Below are 16,364 nucleotides of genomic sequence, written 5' to 3'. Positions count from 1 at the left end.
TACTTTGCACACCCTTAAAAACGGACGATTATCCAGCTGCAGGTACTTGCTATTCTATTTCAAAGTCATTCGAAGGAACACAATCATGGACTTTTCTCCCAGCATCGTTATTTTTTTATATATAAATGGCTGTATGCCTTATGATGATGGTCACAGACTGGAGGCTGCCCTTTTTATTACATACCCCTACATCACTGCTCGTGACACTGGGTAATGGCTTGGGCATCCTTAAGGGGCAGCTCAGATTTACCTCCTAGGCTACTCAGTCATATTTAATGAAAAAAAAAACTTGAATCTATACATCTATCATAAAAGGGTACACGGTCTTCTCGAGCAGCCGGGTGAATCAGCACGAGAGCCTGCAGAGAGAGAGGGAGAGAGAGGAGGGGGGGATGGATGGATGGGGGGGGGGGGTGGCGACGGCAAGCCGCAACAACAATAGCTCCCTTTTGCCCCCCTCTGGATCCGAGCCCGGGTGAGAGAGAGGTCCAGCGGCCGGGAGCCGGAACAACACCACACGCAGAAGACAACCGAGAGAGAGAGAGAGAGAGAGAGAGAGAGAGACACCAGATCTGACCCCCCCCCCCCCCCCCCCCCCCCCCCCCCCGGTAGGTTTCTCTTTCCGGGGGACACGGTCTCGCTGCTGTCATTCCTCATGTTACAGAACATCCGTCATACGGCGGAGACGTTGCCCTTGCGCCCCGGCCGAGGCTGATTTACAAACATTAGCGGGGAATACAATTACACAACCCTCACCCCCCCTTCTCCACCTCCCAGCCAAGCCAACCAACCCCCCTCCGCCGAGCAGCCCTATGCGGCTTCAGGAGAGAGGAGAGGATGGAGGGAGGAGGGGGGGGGGGCAGCGGAGTGGACACTGCAAACAGCGATTTAGCTTTCACATCCTTAATGCAACGCTTGCAATGACGCGCAGCCTGTGAGCATGTTTTTTTTTGGGGGGGGGGGGGCTATAAATGCAACTTCGGGGCTCAGCGGGTTAAGCTCGGAGGCTCCGGAGCTCTGACATGCTGCTTAATTCGTTATGTGACACAAACACACCGATCAGCTGACACACTCTGCACGCTATTTATTGCAAGCGTTTTCTTTTTCAAACAAACTAACCGGTCGCGCGCCGGCAACGTGTCCAAAACACAGTACATATCTATATTGTTGTTTTCTTGTGGTAGGAGGGGTGTGGGGGACATTACAAGAAGACGTACTAACGTCCACAAAATAACCCCCCCCCCCAATCACAAACGAAACTTCCTCTAAAACATGCAAACACGACACACGTAAATAGAACAAGAATCGTTGCGTGAGCCTACTGGAATGATGCAGCAGCAACGCACCGGGCGTCCTCACCAGCCGCATCAAACATTACAGCCGGGTGAAAAAGTTACAGCCCACGTCCAAAAAACGGGGGGACTCGGAAGGGGAGGGGGGGGCGCGTTAAAAGTTTCCCGTACATGTAGGCACGCCGGATGATAAAAGAGTTTAAAAAAAAAAAAAATTAAAAATGCTTTAAAAACAATAAACCCTAGAGAAAGGCTAATGCGCGTGAGGGCTCCCGTGCTGTCCGCGGTGCTGATCCCAGATCCGTGCGGCAGGCTGCTCCACGGTGGCTCCACCGCGGATCAATGATAGAGCTGAACAAAGGCAAGAGGGGGGGGGGGGGGGATCAATTTCTAATAACTATCAATGCAACAAACAAAAAATAAATAAAACACACACACACACACACACGCCGCCGGCTTCCGCCTCGCGTCCCTCTTCCGAAAGAAAAGAAAGAAGAAAGAAAAAGAGAAGAAGACCGCGGCACAAGGCACCGGGGAGAACCGCGAGGAGACGAACCGCGGAGGGAGACGAGCGGGGAAAGGGTGAGGAAAAGCACTAACCTGGAGCCGCCGTAGATCAAATTTCTTCCAATATTGAAACATCGATCCTACATCGGCGGCCATCTTGGGGGATATTGAGGAGATTTTTTTTCAGCGGCTGCAATAAATATGTGGGCTGGATTCCCCCCTTCGTGAAACAACGCTTACGATCACCGGTCCCACTTTTAGAAAAAAAAAAAAAAATAGCGGACTGACTTAACACGAGACTGCGCCGATATGTTTGACAAGTCTGCCAACATGTTTTTTTTTCCTCTTTTTTTCCCCCCGAATTAACAAGGGGAGGGAGGGAGGACCGGGGGATGAGGGGAAGGGGGGGGGGGGTAGGAGGGGTAGGAGATATATTTTTGGAGAAGTGCCCGGGTCTTATAAAAGTAAAGAGCAAGTGTGTGTGTGCGTGTGTTTGTGTGTCTGCGCCTGCGATCCCGACGTTAACTGAACAATTGCACTTGATTTTTGGCGAAGTTATCAACGGTGACGTGCAGCCCGAGGTTCATCATTACCGCCTGGAAAAGGGAAGGAGCTGATGTGTAGATTAGTCGAGTTCAGGGAATTTAGCCAAGCCTACTTTTTCCTCTTATATTTCCTTTTTTTTTTTTTACACAGTGTTTATTACAGAAGCCCACGGGACAGTAGCTTAGCATCATTGGAAATGAAGGTACGTTATCGACATATGAAGTGCAACTATAATTAAGAATGTCACTTCACGTTATTCCACGTGTGGGTTTATCATCATGCAAATTAGACCAATATATCAATGGAACTCAGCGTCCATATTATAAGAGAAAACATGTATACCGACAATGACCTGCACGTTTAAATCAACATTTTAGAGGGATGCATCTACATTTCTTTATTCTTGGGGTATGTGTATGTGGCTGTTATCTGTTCTTTCTTCAAACCCCCATTATCTATAGCTAGAAAAGCTTAATAATAGTTTAAGCCCACATTTCATATTATTTAACATTATTCATGATTTGGTTACGTTTTTATGTGTATTCATGTGGGTCATTTGGATCAACGCGCCTAAATTCACAGTTTTTGTTCGATTATGCATTCATATTAAAACAAAATAGTAAAAATGTACAGTAATTGTGTGCATGCTTTATAAGATAAACATACGCTTTTGGATTGGGACAAAAATCAACCGTCTTCCTGCAATTGACAGCTCTCTCAATATTTATAATGACAGCAACGATCTAAGCAGATACCAACCCTGAGGGGCTTTACTTTGTCCAACTTAATAAAGCATGAGGGTGCTCTTTGTCTACATAAAAGAAGTAATTCCTCCGGTCAGGCTGCTCTGGCGCTGGTGCCGGCTGCTCCCCCTGCTGACACCACAGCGTTAGACGCCAGCTTGTGTGCAGTGAGGAGCACACGCTGTGTGATTTACTCCATTAATTATACCTTTATCACTGAGCGAAGGTATCCATCAGAACCACCGGTTTTAGTCCATGTTCCACCTCCTGGTCACCAAGCATTGTTGTGCAGGGGCTCCTGGGCGATATGAATATCAGTCTCAGGTAGAGAAATAATATCCTCATGGGTCATATTTTTAGCACCGCGGGGGACAATGACATATTCCTCTGCCATAGACAAACACCTGCGGGGGAAAGAGAGGGGAGATTATTAAAAGTTTTGCTTATTGCACTTTATTTGTGGCTGTAGGGTGAGGCTAAAATGCACAAGTCATGAATAATAAGGGTAGTGGTGTATAAGAAAACCTATTGAGCTTTGTCCAGCCAGCAACCTTGGAACCCAAAACAGTATATTTATACATTTGAAAAAAAATGTTGTGATTTCCTAAATTAATTTGGAAATGAAGCGTCTATACTCAAGTGACATTTTGAGTATATGAACAGTATATATTTTATGTGTTTCCTTATGCGGCTCCTGCTCAGATCAAAAACTCTGTTTTGGCCGCCGATCAAGCTAAAAGTGTTTGTAATGACGCACGGCGTGCTGCGGCTACAGGGGGACCCAGGTGGGACCTAAACCCACAATCTCCCCACACAGAGGCTGGTGCTTTGTCCGTCGGGCCCCCCTGATTCCACCTGAAAAATAGCTGAAACTCATAACCTCAATCAGTTATGAATATAATCTTGACCTCACATTCACCCGCTGTCATCAACAAAGCACCACGGGCCTCTTAAGCCTAATCTAAAAAGTAATGCATGGTTACTTAAAATGAGGTCTGTGCGCACAGGAGGGAAATTATCCGAGAGCTGGAAAATCATTGTTTTGATGAGGTCAGTGGATGAGGGATTTAAAATGACTGTGTTTCCTGGGAAGGATGGGAGGACATGGGCGTGGAAACGATGGCGGCTAATGAAGAGACCCGTTGTTGCCGAGTGATGGAAGTTTCTTTGAGCTTTTTTTTTTGGTGATTTAATGGCGCCAAAACGCCAGTACCTGAACCACCACTTCAAGCTACTCGCGCCATGCTCATCAACCACTATTAGACCCCGAGTCTCTTTTGGTCCTGGAGGAGGTACGTGGTTCTTTCTCGGACCCACTGCAATATAGATTCATTTCTGAAGACCCTGACAACAACATGTCCTCTGACAAAAGGCCGCAGAGCACCCTGACTCAAGCAGATGTCTTTTTTTTTTTACTTCTTCTGCAATTATTACCTTGGTTACCATAGCAACCTTCATTTAACAAAACAAGTGGATCGAAGCGAGAGAGGGTTGATGGTCTGCCAAAATGCGAGAGGTCTCTGCTTTGACTGAGTGGTTTGACAAGTGCAAACAGTGTGCCATTACAGTTCTTAGCTTAAAACTATAATTATATGCATTCCTGAGCTTCTCCTTAACCTTTTTTTTTCATCTAAACCACAAGAGTCTGGAGCCTGTGCTTCTCCAGAAGGGTTTGACTCTCCTCAACAGCAGAGCCTGCTCATGATTTGTAACACCACCTTCCAGAACCAATCAATACTTGATTGGGCTTCTCTGTATTGATGAAGGCGACGCATCTGCACTTTGACTCTATTAAAGAGGAAAGAAATGTAATGGGTGGGTGATTAGTGGAACCGATTAAGGTTTGTTTAAATATTCATTAGGAAATGTGATAATGTCTTGCAAATTTTATGACCAGAAATCATAATCAACATAATGAAATACCTCATTTGGTGCATGATGCAAATTAATTAAAGGGATTCTATTGAAGTTAAAAAACTGCGATATTTACGTCAAGTACAGTATTTGTGTAAAATCAGACGGGACAACAGCGGAAACAGCACGGAGTTGCTTCAGTGCAGCCGAGTTGGGAATCGGATGTGTGTGGCTCAGGTGAGACGCTGAATGCTGCGGGTTGCTAGCACTACCCACTGGACGAGGGAGGGAAGTGCCAACGGCCAAAGGAATAAAGGCGTCTGCAGCTGGACGACATCAGTGACCCGTTTTCCTGCTTCAGGTCATTCTCGGGCAGCCTGGTGACTTTTTTTTTTTTTTTTAACAGAGAGCGTTGTGACTCACACATAATAACGGGAACGTGTTCCTGCAAATGCCGTCTTAAAGTAAAGAATCACATCGTGCTTTTCATGTGGGGACGTGTTGAAATATCTGCATCAAAAAGGAGTTATTTTCAGCCACAAGGAGGCGAAATGTCTGCAGCCCTGTGAATAGTATAAAGGTCAACTCATAATGAAATGTATCAATGTGACACTTAAAGATGTTTTTTTTTATATAATGATAGTCATTTCTGTCTGATGGGGCTTGTTTAAACTTTACCTGCCGGAGACAAGACGTCTCTGACTTCTGAAGTGTGTGTGCACCGGAGGTCTGGCGTTTCCACATTTAACTCACTTAGTTGCATTCTGGACCAAGATCAGTTTAAAAACTTTCTTTTACTTTCCTAAATCGTAAATAAAGATATATTTGGGATTGGACATTTGTATTCAGATCTTTTGATGTTTGTATTTCAACTTATTTTATGCACTATACAACTTTTGTGTGGCCATGAATACAACATAAAGCTGTTTAAGGAAAAAGAGCAGTCTAAACCTTGACCTTTGCTGCTGTAATCCTTCAAATTCCCCCGCTGCAGGGCTACTAAAGGATTATCTCTCTACATCTCACCATATTTACTTGTCCGGTGATATAAATGCAAACTGTGAGGACACAGGCGACACGAATCGAACGAACAACGGCGTCCCACTAAATGTTTTCCACGGCGTCCCACTAAATGTTTTCCACGGCGTGACTGGCTGTCCATAATCTCTCCGCTCCTCTCATCGCGCTACCGAGAATCCGCTCCAGTCAGAAATCCGCCGTCGGGTCACAAACAACTGTCCTTCCCGAGCAACAGCTGTGTCCTATTGTTATTCTGGGGTCTCACTAACGGGGTATGTGCGTTTGGCTATTATCCCTAAATCTCATCCACCCTTTTGCAAGGCGGGGGGGGGGGGGGGGGGGGGGGGGTGATGGCGGCGAGGGGCTAGTCCTCTCTACCTGGGCCTCTGACTAAAGAAGGCGCGGGGTATTTATAGGCCCGGCGTGCCCCGTTAGGAAGGGGAGAGGGGGGGGGGGGGGTCACTATATCTACCCCCGGGGTTTCCGTGCGCCTCCACCGATCACGAAGCGGCGGGGACACTGCTTCCTCATCGGCTCCCTCTCTGAGAACATGGTGAGCGGGCAGCGATTTCATTGTCGTGGCACGGGGGCAGACGATCTGTTTCTGCTTCCCGCGTCCTGTGTTGAATTGTGTGTTATTGTATTGTATTGTGTGTTTGTATCGCATGCTGTCGTGGGACGTTTTGATGAATTATGCATCTTCCTCTGCTCACACCGATGATGCCGGATCCATACACCCCCTGTCGATATGTGCATGGCCGCTGAATACAGATCATCAATAGGACAGCACTCAGGTTGGCCGTTTGATGATGTATCGATTATTTTGTATTTTTTTAACTATATATAAGTATATGGATTCAGAACGGTGGGGGGGGGGGGGGGGTGATGAGAGAACTTGTTCCCTCCTCTTCCTACTAACGGCCTTCATCAAAGGAGACGGGAGGAGAGGAGACAAGAGTACAGGAAAGAGGAGGAAACAAGGAGAGAGGAGGAGAGAAAGGTAGAAGTCACTGGAGACGAGAAGCAGGTGCGAGCCACAAACGCGGGTCAAGGACAGTTAAACGCATAAATGGAGCCGCGGTCGGCTCCTCTGGGAGGGGAGCATCGGCCCTGAGCACAAGAATCCTCTTAGGTACAAGATGAAGAAATAAACCCGGCGCCAAAGGTCCTCGTCCACGAGACGCGTACACAAGAGCTGATTCCACAACAAGCGGTTGGACAGCAGCTGCCGAGAGGCCCGTGAGTCCCAGCGGGATGACGTCATCGCGCCGCATTCCCGCGCCCTGCTTTCTGACGACAGTTCCTTGGCAGTCGTGTAAATAGCTCGACATAATCCTCGCCTCGCAGGGATTTCTGATCAAACAGGGCTCAGTGTACCATCCTGTCACCACCCTGTGCCCTATGGAATAATCCTCCAACCCCCAACCCCTGTGATCCGGGGGACTGCGGGAGTGTGTGGGCAGCGGGCCACACCTTCCCCAGGCTTAGTCGGCATTCTTGGCGAAAAAAAAAATTGGAAGATGTGAGTAAATGTTTCCACAACAAACTGACAGTGTCTGTAATCCGTCCTAATGAGACCCAGTAGGAACTGCCCCCCCCCCCCCCCCCCTGCGCTCGGTTAAGGTCATCCATCCTCGTCTCCTTATCATAAGCGCACGTGTCACGGTCAACGCGTCACTGTTACAAAACCCCGCAGGCACCCAAGAAGGCGAAGAAGAGAGCGGACGGAGCCGGCTCCAACGTGTTCTCCATGTTCGAACAGGCCCGGATCCAGGAGTTCAAAGAGGTCAGTGCTCCGCCCAGATGTTTGTCCCTGGGCAGCTTCACTCTGACGCTGAATGTGACACTTGAAACCTTCCGCAGGCTTTTACCATCATGGATCAGAACAGAGATGGTTTCATCGACAAGAATGACCTGAGAGACACTTTTGCAGCTTTAGGTAAGACCACATCTGTCTTTTGTGTCCTTTTGTGTTTATAGAAGAACAGCTGTCAGCATTGTTAGAGCAACAGGTGCAGAGTTACTGGAAATGTTGCTCAGACAAAAGAAGCAAGCTGAAGTCATCTCAGGTTTCTGCAAAATTGCAATTGACATTATTTACTTTATTAACCATAAGACTCATAAATCCATCAGGAAAATAATGTGTGATTGATCAATAATGACAATAATTGTCAGTCGAAGCTCTGAGTTCAATCTTATCTGCCGTCTGTAGGCCGTTTAAATGTCAAGCAAGAAGAAATTGATGAGATGCTGAAGGAGGCACCGGGACCCATTAACTTCACAATCTTCCTCACCATGTTTGGGGAGAAGCTAAAAGGTGAAGGCAGTTTTCTTCTGCACATCCCAGAGTCCGACTGTAACAATTTAAATGTATACATGACAATTCTTGGTCCAAAAAGAGAGAAAAGGTGTTCTTTCTCACATAACTTTTCATCAACTCAACATCATCTTCAGGCGCTGACCCAGAAGAGACCATCCTCAACGCTTTCAAAGTCTTCGATCCGGAGGGGAAAGGATCGTTAAAGAAAGACTTGTGAGTGAGAGCACGGCGCCGCGTTGCTGATGGAGGTGTGAACGTCCGCTCTGCTCCTAACCGCCGCTTCTCTTCACAGTGTGACGGACATGTTGACCACTCAGGCGGACAGGTTCTCCCCTGAAGAGGTGATGTTGGAATGCATTGACGTTGTTGAGTTCGGATTAAGGACATTTCAGATATTAATCCGCGCACCCTCCTTGCCCCCTCCCCATAGATGGAACAGATGTTTGCAGCATTCCCTCCAGATGTTGCAGGAAACCTGGACTACAACAACCTGGTTCACATCATCACGCATGGTGAAGAGAAAGACCAAGAGTAGATTTAAGGGGGGAAACATTTCACGAATAGATTACAACGTGAAGCTTTTACAGTCGGTTACTTACCAGAGTTTTTTTAAATGATGTGTTTGAATATGACGTTGAGACACTCTCTCATGCTCACTTTTGTTGAATTAAAGAGAAAAATCCACGGACTAAAATAGACTAATTAGTACAGCTAAACAGCTAAATATGTATTTTGGATGTTTTATTTTGAACTTTTCTGAACTAGACCGAGATCTCAAAATCGACCAATGACAAAGAAAAGTTTTAAACGAATGAGTAGTGTTTGTGCTGAAATATCACAGAAACTATAGCAGACAAATAAACGTAACAGAAACAATTACCCCTTCATATGGATGAATCACATCATTTTGCATGAATGCATTATATGTTAGTGTGTATATGTATTACTGTGCATGTGATCTGTATGTAGTAGGTCAAATAAAAGTTAATGAGAACACAGCGAGGTATTAAATGCGTGTCGGCATGCTCTGATATATCTTCACTGAATGAATAGTTAAAGGGAGGGTCGGTAATCCCGGAGAAGACAGTTGCAAAGATCCACTAACAATGTTGAGTGTTTTTTTCCCCCTGTGGTCAAGAGGTTAAATATTCAAGCCGGTGAGGATTTCAGCTAATCCCAGTGTGAGAGACGGCAATTACTCTTTGCCATTTGGCTCGGGGAAGACAGATTTGTGTGCAGCTTTATTTCCCATTGTTGATATTTAATAAGCTAAATACAGTCCTCTAGGTTATTGTGCAGTGCTGCATTTGAAGCAGTGTTTTAAGATGTATGCTTAAAAGTCACGATCACGGATGGTCCCGTAGACGAGGGTTGCGCGACCATCCGCGCCCGCGCACCGCGGCCATTCCCCACCCCCCCTCCCGTCGACCGGACCACCCGCGGCAGTTCCCCACTGAGCCGTGTGTGTGTGTGTGTTTGTGCGTGTGTATCAACTGGCAGCTGTGTGTAAGGTATGGAAGTAAATCTGTGTCATCGGGGGTTGAAATAAAAAGGTGATTGAATTTTTAGCACTCAATATTTACGCATTGAAATTATGTATCTGAATGTTTTTCATTGTTAAAATACTGCATAAAAATTCAACCGCAAAAAATTCAACTGTAAAAAATTCAACCACAACATCCGGGACCTCAAGGAAGAGCAATCGATTCTAGATTCAAGATCAGGAGTGTGCGTCAAGCAAAAGGAGCGAGCATTAGTGTGGCCACGTATGAAGAAATACATAAAAGGAGGACATATAATGTTCACCCTGAACCAAAACGTTTTCTTGCCACTGACGATATATAATATTATCACAAGTATACAAATCAGCAGATCATTCTATAAGCTCGGTTGGCCGATGGCGTAGCGCAGCCGCCCCACAACATTACGTTATTTCGCTCGACAGTGTTCGATGCCAGGTTGTGGCGAACTTTTAATAAATGTTCTTTTATGTATATGTTCACACGTGGCAGCGACGTAGCACTCACTTATACAATCGTAATCGCTGCAATGGATATGGGATGCAATTTGAAGTGACGGAGGCAGACAACATCTGCTGCTGTCGGGGGAAAACAAACACGCACGCGTAGGCAAACCAGTAGGTTTTAAAACCAGTGGGCACGTAACACCGTCACTGAAAAATCAGTTCTCGTTTCAGACTTTAGGAGCAAATACAGGATCCCTTTGTGTTCATTTCTAAAGCCTCGCATTAAGACGTACATCCCTTTATTTAAGACGCTGCGCTCCTTGCAGGTCGCTGTGTTGTGCCAGATCCTCAATAAAGTTTACCCATGGTCACATACCGGCCAACTTTTCAAAAAACCTTGGAGTGAGATTTTGTCGGGGGTGACTAAAATCATGCCACGCACACAGCCACACAAGTTGGTGGCTCATATATCAGAGAATTGGAATTAATTTGCTGTTGAACCCATGTTGTACCCCTGCATTCTGGTGGTTTGTGGGGAGGCACAAAGCCACTGATGGAGATGGACATTATTAGTTACATTTTGTGAGGCAGACATTGCTGAAGGTCCACCCCCAATGACATCTTGGATTATATAGATGTGATTTCCTGGATTCTAGTGGATTTTGAGTGGTCTGCTAAACGTGAAATACCTGAACTTATTCTGATTCATCTTCAGCATTCTAGACTTGAGCTGAACATTCAACCATAAAACTATTGTCTAAATGACTGCCTACGCACCACATGTAAGCCTTATTCATAGACCAGTGTTTAAGATTGGACCTGGGTAGGTAGATTGATATTTTGATTAGAATGGTGGTATACTCATTCTTAACTGAAACCATACCCATGTTGTGGATAGCTGTATTCTTAAAGAGCACTTCATGATGTATGTTCGCATTCACAAACGAATAATTTCTTTCATTTTTACCTAGCTAGTCGGTGGTGCCCGTTTCTTCGTCCGTTTTGGTTTTCTTTCGCGCCACTGGCATCTCTTCTTCTGTCGCTTATTTCGCGGTGCAGCGCATATGGCGCAGTGGCGCTCATCAGCGCCATCTATCTTGGTGTTTTGAAAAAGGAACGAACGAGTCTCGGCCGGATTTTTTTTTTTTTTTTTTGCGTGAGAAATTGGATGTGTGGCGTGAGTGCGTGTGAAAACAGGCAAAAACGTGTGTCACACGGCGAAAGCGTGAGAGTTGGCAGCTTCCTTCCTGCATGTCCTGTCGGGTTTATGCGTCTGCACGCTCCGCTAAAGCCGCTGACCCCCCCATTACGCTACAGCGGCTCATGTGCCTCCTCAAGCGCGTTCCTGGTTTCAAAAACTCCGCCAATCACTCCTAACAGCTTGTCGAAGGATCTCAGCATCATTAAATTAATTCAAAACCAGAAGAAGAGGCGTATTCTGACCGGCTGTACGCTCTCGTTTAACTTAGCTTAGTTCATGTCCAATACAGTCTGTTAATGTACAAATGTCAGCTGTCTATTACGGAATCTTACAGACACAAACCACACTGATGGCACAAAGAAGAGCCCCGTGGCTACAATCCGGTCACTATGCTGCCGACAAGCCGAAGTTTGGTTGCTCGCTCCTTTTGCCTGACGCACGCTCCTGATCTAGAATCGATTGCTCTTCCTTGAGGTCCCGGATGTTGTGGTTGAATTTTTTGCGGTTGAATATTTTAACGTTGAATTATTTGCGGTTTAATTTTTTGCAGTATTTTAACGTTGAAAAACATTCAGGTACATAATTCCAATGCATAAATATTCAGTCCTAGAAATTCAATCACCTTTTTCTTTCAAAACCCGATTTACTTCCATACACTACACAATATATTTTTGCAATAATCATTTAAGTGATTATTGTTTACAGTGCAGCTTAATTTCAATTTGTGAGTGTGTTGCATTTGGTTGAAGGGTTTGAAGGGTGCTTTTTTGTTTGCCAAACATACAGTATATGCTTTGGAATTTCATACCAGTACCTTGCTATGTAAACTAAATTTAGCAACTGAAAGTATAAGCAGGAATTTTATTGGAGGGAATTAATGTTCCCTGTCAATATATCATCAAAGGCTGCATAACTACCTGGTCAACACTTAGCCATTGCAACATTACGTTATTACTAACAAGTAAGTTTTGGTTTAGGAACAATGATCTAGCTACTGTAAAACTACCCTGCAATGAGCTGTCTATCTTCTAATTGGGTCGCCTCACTGTAAAATAGTAAATTACTTGAGGTGTGTTCAGGTGAGTTGCTTCCCTACGTGCATCAAGTAATTTCATTTTTATTTAATTTGACATATTGTGAGCTCAATAAAACAGCAAAGAAGTTCAATCAAATGTGTGGTTGTTCGTACCTCAACTAGATTTAAATTGATTTCAAAGATGTGATGCTTTACCTATGCATTTGAGAGAATTCCTGAACCCAGCATTGTTTTTATAACAATTGTTCAACTACACTAATTACTAATAAAGAAGTAAACAATACCATGCAATCACGTTGTCTTTTGACTGTCATATCTGTGATCAAATATGAGAGAGATATACTTTAACAATCAAGTTGAGTTGCCATTTCCTTGTAATTTTATCCTTCAAAACTCAGCTGTATCTCGAGGTTAGCGTTCTCCTTCCGGTCCAGCAGGGGGCAGCAGCAGCGCGCAGCGGCCGGCTAACTGCACAAGGTGCGGCAGAGGCGAACAGAGACGGGGCACCATCGCTAGCCAACAGCTAGTGCGGTTGACGTTTATTTTTTTTAGTCCCCCCGTTTATTACCAAAAGCCACCACTGGATGTTTCTCTTCTTTTTCTTTTTTTAAACTCCCGATGTCAAAGTAACGTTATAGATTTTCAATACGTGTCAACGAGCAGCTACAAAGAAACAGGGTCACGCCAATATATATTAGAAAGGAGCGAAGCTAACGTCTGGCAGCTAATGCCCGGAGAGCTAGCTGGCTAGCTTTCAAGTGTGCAAACGCCAAGACGCATTTTTACTGAATCGATTTTAATATCTCCAACGCTACAATGGCCGATGTTGACAAACTCAACATTGACAGCATCATTCAACGTCTTTTAGAAGGTAAGGGCATTGTGCGTTATGGAGCTGTACATCATCATCAGCTGCGGCGCAACTTGAGTTATCCGCAAGATGTAATGGACGCTATGAGTAACGTTAGCTAGAAACGCCGCAAGCTGTGGCGTGTTTTTCAACATCTTGGAAAATAACCAGCCGTATTAGCTCTCATTAGCTAACGCTAACTAGTCACTCTTTGAGCCTACACTTAAATGATTGCCTTATTTGTGTGGTTCGGGGATGTGACTGCACCCGAAGAGGGGCACGGAGCGATGTGTAACGTCCCCGTTAGACACCGTGTTTCTCTCCCACTCAAAACAAGCGCTGCGCATTCCTGCGCGGAAACGTTCCGTGTGGTACAGCGCGGCACCCGCGTCGTGGGGACCGTCTTCCGCCTTTTGTTGTTGACCAATTTTGTTTTTTGTGTTGTCCGGTCGCAGTCAGAGGGGCGAAGCCTGGCAAGAATGTGCAGCTCCAGGAGAATGAGATTCGTGGATTATGCCTGAAGTCCAGGGAGATTTTCCTCAGTCAACCCATTCTTCTGGAGCTGGAGGCCCCTCTCAAGATTTGTGGTAAGCAAGAGCTGAATGTATGCCTTTTGTATGAATCTTGTGATTTCCGTCTCTGGTTCATTCCCAGCAAATTATTACTCAAAACATAATGACAACTGATCCCGGTGCCCCTTTTGTCTTGCAGGTGATATCCACGGGCAATACTATGACCTGCTGAGGCTGTTTGAGTATGGGGGCTTTCCTCCGGAAAGCAACTATCTGTTTCTGGGTGATTATGTGGACCGGGGGAAGCAGTCTCTGGAAACCATCTGCCTTCTGCTGGCCTACAAAATCAAATACCCAGAGAACTTCTTCCTCCTGAGGGGAAACCATGAGTGTGCTTCAATCAACAGAATATATGGTTTCTATGACGAGTGTGAGTATAAAAAGATGAATGTCCCCGAAGGGACTTCATATCAGTTTTATTGTACAATTTAGTATTGCTGTTTGAGGTAATATTTGATTTTGGTTCTGTATTTTGTTTTGCTATCATATTGAAATACTTTGTTCTTGAACTTTTTTAGGTAAAAGAAGGTACAACATCAAACTCTGGAAGACCTTCACAGATTGTTTTAACTGCCTCCCTATTGCCGCCATTGTTGATGAGAAGATCTTTTGTTGCCATGGAGGTGAGTTATTTTTTTACATTTTATTTTCACACTTATTCCCACTAGTCACTTTAGTTGTATGCAGAATATCCAACGCATTTCACCTTTTGTCAGCCAAGCTCATTTGTCCTTAAGCAATGTTGTGATTTGTCAGCTTTCCAACCGACGTGGAGCGTACCCACGTGGAAAAGCTGTCGACCTGTGTGTCAGTGTGTTTATTTGTACTGCTGCTCTGTTTAGGACTGTCCCCTGACCTTCAGTCCATGGAGCAGATCAGGCGCATCATGCGGCCCACTGATGTGCCCGACCAGGGTCTGCTGTGTGACTTGCTGTGGTCTGACCCAGATAAGGATGTTTTGGGCTGGGGGGAGAACGACAGGGGGGTGTCATTCACCTTTGGCTCAGAGGTGGTGGCCAAGTTCCTGCACAAGCATGACCTGGACCTGATCTGCCGTGCCCACCAGGTAATCGCAAAGACCTCTGGTAACAACAAAAATGTGCCGTTGCTGTATATTGACAGGTCTGTGAAATATGCCGACTACACTTGATACACAGTACATTGTGTACAGTACACAGAACAGGCACGATACTGTGAGCACTGCACAGTGATTTCCAACCTTTTTGGCTTGTAACCCATAGAAGTTGTCCTGTTGTAAGCCCTGATCACTGGTCTGTCTAGGCAAACAACTAGACTACGTACTTTGAAAAAGGTTTCAGCCTGACCTCCAGGAACCAGCGATCAGGACTACATTCAACAATATTGCTATCACTCCTTCATTCGAGTGTCTAAATGTGTCTCTACTATTATTCTTCCACTTGCAGGTTGTTGAAGATGGCTATGAATTCTTCGCAAAGAGACAGCTTGTCACTCTGTTCTCAGCGCCTAACTATTGTGGAGAGTTTGACAATGCCGGAGCCATGATGAGTGTGGATGAGACCCTCATGTGCTCTTTCCAGGTAACCTATGAAGGAAACGGAGCTTCTGCGTCGAGAGTTTTAGATGATTTTTTTTCTTCTGATAAATCTAGTTTTTTTTATTGATGATTGAAATCTGAAATTGTGCTGTGTGAACATTGTTTTCATAAGTATTTTTATTAAAGTGTGTGTCACTTTATAATTTTTGTAGATTTTGAAACCAGCTGAGAAGAAGAAGCCCAATGGAAGCCGTCCCGTGACTCCCCCTCGCAATATGGTCACCAAGCAAGCCAAGAAATGAAAAGGGGGGGGGGGGTACAAATGGCTGGACTCTTGCTCCTCTGTTCAACTTTTATCTTCTGCATAGGAAGGGTTGTTCAACCTTCATGCTGCCAATATTGAAAATATGTTCACTTCTACCTGATAAAAGCAAAATGTTTTGTTGTTTTGTCCAGAGGGGTAAATTAACGTCACCATGAAAACCTCAGGTGTTTTGCACTCCATTTTGCAGCTAGTCTTTTGCCACATATGACTGTTCAATCAGGAGAAATGTAACAATACGGCTACTAATGCACAGGAATGCCTTGTTTGAAGCTGTGCACAATTTTATCCAGTTTCTTTGTTTTATTAAATTGTGATCTAATTCATTTCAGCAATTAGCATTAATAGCTATAAAATCCAATGGGGATAAGTCACAAACACCTGTTCACTTATGTAAAACTATATTTAAGGTTATTTACAGTTGGTATCATGGGGTATTGACTTACACTGCATCATCACGTTTTTAAACAAGTCTTGTGCTAAAATAAATGAATAAGGAAGCACTCTTGTAACATCTAAATCTTTCTAATAAACTTGAGTGTATTTTAAGGGGGAATTGGTATCCAATTGTCATTTGTTTCTCATAACTTTGCACAACGCAAACTGAAATACTTCAGTA

The 16,364-nt window shown here is 44.9% G+C and overlaps 3 protein-coding genes across 4 annotated transcripts in view; 2 read left to right on the top strand and 1 right to left on the bottom strand.

The window, feature by feature from the left end:
* cux2b (cut-like homeobox 2b) overlaps nucleotides 1-1,955 on the bottom strand; it is a 22,326-nt gene extending 20,371 nt beyond the window's left edge. Inside the window, exon 1 of the mRNA XM_062562183.1 lies at nucleotides 1,944-1,955. Within this exon, the coding sequence (XP_062418167.1) occupies nucleotides 1,944-1,955 (12 nt within the window). The remainder of the gene's footprint in view (nucleotides 1-1,943) is intronic.
* Nucleotides 1,956-2,280: 325 nt separating this feature from the next.
* On the top strand, nucleotides 2,281-9,276 carry myl2b (myosin, light chain 2b, regulatory, cardiac, slow). 2 transcript variants are annotated; one of them, XM_037481759.2, is made up of 7 exons: nucleotides 2,281-2,547; nucleotides 7,659-7,748; nucleotides 7,826-7,901; nucleotides 8,175-8,279; nucleotides 8,417-8,495; nucleotides 8,575-8,623; nucleotides 8,713-9,276. In XM_037481759.2, the coding sequence occupies exons 1-7, from the start codon at nucleotides 2,416-2,418 to the stop codon at nucleotides 8,815-8,817; spliced, it is 636 nt and encodes a 211-aa protein (XP_037337656.2). In that variant the 5' UTR covers nucleotides 2,281-2,415; the 3' UTR covers nucleotides 8,818-9,276. The 2 variants fall into 2 exon arrangements, with proteins under 2 accessions (XP_037337656.2, XP_037337657.1); XM_037481760.2 differs by lacking the exon at nucleotides 2,281-2,547 and adding an exon at nucleotides 6,422-6,515.
* Nucleotides 9,277-12,930: 3,654 nt separating this feature from the next.
* On the top strand, nucleotides 12,931-16,301 carry ppp1cc (protein phosphatase 1, catalytic subunit, gamma isozyme). Its single transcript, XM_037482600.2, has 7 exons — nucleotides 12,931-13,356; nucleotides 13,791-13,922; nucleotides 14,047-14,277; nucleotides 14,426-14,530; nucleotides 14,750-14,973; nucleotides 15,332-15,466; nucleotides 15,636-16,301. The coding sequence occupies exons 1-7, from the start codon at nucleotides 13,302-13,304 to the stop codon at nucleotides 15,723-15,725; spliced, it is 972 nt and encodes a 323-aa protein (XP_037338497.1). The 5' UTR covers nucleotides 12,931-13,301; the 3' UTR covers nucleotides 15,726-16,301.
* Nucleotides 16,302-16,364: the final 63 nt, after the last annotated feature.

The sequence above is a fragment of the Pungitius pungitius genome, chromosome 5 (genome assembly GCF_949316345.1).
Source record: "Pungitius pungitius chromosome 5, fPunPun2.1, whole genome shotgun sequence".
In the NCBI taxonomy this organism is placed as follows: Eukaryota; Metazoa; Chordata; class Actinopteri; order Perciformes; family Gasterosteidae; genus Pungitius; species Pungitius pungitius.
This window is presented reverse-complemented; position numbering and strand designations above follow the sequence as displayed.